The sequence below is a fragment of the Montipora capricornis genome, chromosome 3 (genome assembly GCF_036669925.1).
Source record: "Montipora capricornis isolate CH-2021 chromosome 3, ASM3666992v2, whole genome shotgun sequence".
In the NCBI taxonomy this organism is placed as follows: domain Eukaryota; kingdom Metazoa; phylum Cnidaria; class Anthozoa; order Scleractinia; family Acroporidae; genus Montipora; species Montipora capricornis.
Genome location: NC_090885.1, coordinates 33,528,398 through 33,530,897, shown reverse-complemented (window position 1 = coordinate 33,530,897; position 2,500 = coordinate 33,528,398). Strand labels below are relative to the sequence as shown.

Sequence of the window (2,500 nt, the reverse complement as noted above, 5' to 3'; positions counted from 1 at the left end):
TTGTGCAGGGTTAGCTGTACAATAGATAGGACGCAGCTCTTTATAACCTTCAATTTCATTGGATCCCTTTTGGACGCAGCTCTATTGTTTGTGTCTTTTTTATTGTTTTCTGAACCAATCCCGAGAGCCGTTGGAATAGCTGCGTGCTGATCCGTTCAATCAAAGTAAATAAATGGATTTCTTACCCCAAGCGCAAGCGCAGTATTTCTTAATTCTGCTGTGTCCGTTTTCAAAGACTCGGACTATCATAACGTAGAGCCAGATCCCCTCTGTCAGCATCCAGGTGAATGATACCAGATTAAAATAATGAAGAAGAACCGCCACGATCTTACAAGCTGCCTGTAAAGCATTTGAATAACCCGGCTATGAAGTTTTTTAGTAAATTAGACCACGAAAAATAGTAAGAGAGAGTATCAGATTACCTTATTTGTGCGCATCGTATTCGTGTTTGTACATGGCACTGCAGTGCCATTTGAAGAGTTTCAGATATGGATTTACGAGTTACCTAACCTACCATTTTTTGTTGCTATGATAAATCAAAAGAAAAACACGTGTATCATTTTCTCCATGAAATTTCACGGTCAAAAATGTTGGCAAAACCACAGAGCAATAGCCCACTTTCGATATATTAAAATTCAGTCCTAAACAAAAGGAATCATCTCGAGGCTCTGGGGAATAAATATAAGGATTTGTATGAGTTTATTTCCCGGAGCCTCGAGATGATGCCTATTGTTTAGGACTGAGCTATTAGTTGCCACCACGAGGCGTCACAAGAGAACCTAATCCCCAGGTTCCCTCAAAACTAAAATTGCACTGAGTTTGTGAGGGCTCTTTTTCTCCCTTACTCGTATATTTAGTAGACTAAGCCCTCTTGTTGAAGTAGAACTTCAGTTTAAAGAAATCACAATGCTACCTTATTCTGTGTAGCTTCAATCCCAGTTAGAAAAATAATCTGCGCCGTTGCCAAGGCTACAACAAGGTTAAGGTGAATCATGCTTGTCTCCGATCTGGTCAACCTGTTCAGGCAGAAATCAAAACGAGTCCTTTTGGCCTCCTTCACTGTAAACACTCTAACTTAACGTGATCGGCATTTTTCTGTGTTGATTAAATAAGTAAATAGGATGTGTTAGAGCGGTTTTCAATTGAGTGTCGAAAGTAATTAGTTAATTACTTTGGTTTATGATTACTTCACTCAGTCAAAGTTCTCGGGCCACTTTTTCAACCAATCAGAAGTGAAACCAAAACCAAATGTGGCTCGCGCGTGTACATTTTCCCGCGCTTTGTGTCGGCTACGTGTAATCCCCTCGAGTTTTGATTGGTTTACTGGATTGTCTCCGTCCTTTTTGATTGGGCAAAGTAATTACTTTGGTTTTGGTTTTACGACACTCATTCGAAAACCGCTCTATGTGTTATTTGGCTACAGTAGATCCATTTAGACATTGAACTATTTTGAAAGGGAAATAGATACATACTTATTAATACTTAACTGAAAATCAAAGGCTGTTTGACTTTGTGTGCATTGAAAGTATCCGATTTGTTTATTGATTCCATCATAGTTAATAGAGGGGACTGGTTTGGAAGCTCGGCAAACATCAAAGGAGCAAACAATGATGCCAAGATTTAGGTTGGAAAGTCCACGACCGTGCACAATCTTTTGTTTTGAGCTCACACACTGCACGAATTACGTAACCAACACGTTTCTATTGGTTAGTTCCTCAGTACGAAGTAAACAACTATTGTGTTTTGTGCACGGTCAATGCCAAAAAAGAGAACAAAAACCTACAACAAAGAAAGTTGTCGGGTTTCACAACCATTCCCGTCTATTAACTATGATTTCATACATGTTTTGCTCTACAAATGCATCCTTCTATTTTTGGTTTAACCAAATTAATAAAATGGTTTGTTCGCAAATTCCCCTCACATTTTAAGGTACGGCATCGTCCATGAGCAGTGAAATAAGGTGAAGGAAATTAGGCTCCTATCAATTGATAAAGAATCGAAAGCTAAGAGCAAACGCCGCAGATCATTCGCCCTTTAGCGCCGGGTAGAATAGATGCAACTCACTTTAAGAAGGTGAGGGTTAAAATTGTCAGGACTTCTCCCAGTAAGGACAATCCACAGCCGACATAGGTGATGATTTCTAGCGCCTTCCTGTGTGATTTACCCACTGGAACAATAACCTGTGAGCAAATGAATATTGTTAAAAAAAGAGAATTAAGGCATGTTTTTGCTTTTGTGTCATGATTTGGTCATTTGGTTGTCTGTATATGTTGTCCGAGTTGTCTCAGGTTGTGTTCTTACCTCTGGATCATCCGTAACGTGTATGAGTATTGCAAAATGAGCCAAGTGATTGCTGCGACACACAGTGGCTTGATCATTTGACAAATGCGCGTCCTTGTAACATCCGTCAGAGGACCAAACGCCAGTTGAATCATTTGACCTAATGAAAAATATGAACAGACGATTGTTTCGCTAAAAAAATGCTCTTTAGTTGTGACTA

At 39.5% G+C, this 2,500-nt stretch overlaps 1 protein-coding gene across 3 annotated transcripts in view; it reads right to left on the bottom strand.

Annotated features, from left to right (window-relative positions):
* Window positions 1–2,500, bottom strand: part of LOC138042947 (adhesion G-protein coupled receptor D1-like) — a 191,347-nt gene that overhangs the window by 5,831 nt on the left and 183,016 nt on the right. For all 3 annotated transcript variants that reach the window (XM_068889015.1, XM_068889013.1, XM_068889014.1), the window contains 4 exons: window positions 2,302–2,440; window positions 2,065–2,180; window positions 914–1,016; window positions 186–339 (listed from right to left, as the gene is read on the bottom strand). In XM_068889015.1, coding sequence (XP_068745116.1) covers window positions 186–339; window positions 914–1,016; window positions 2,065–2,180; window positions 2,302–2,440 — 512 coding nt within the window. The remainder of the gene's footprint in view (window positions 1–185; window positions 340–913; window positions 1,017–2,064; window positions 2,181–2,301; window positions 2,441–2,500) is intronic.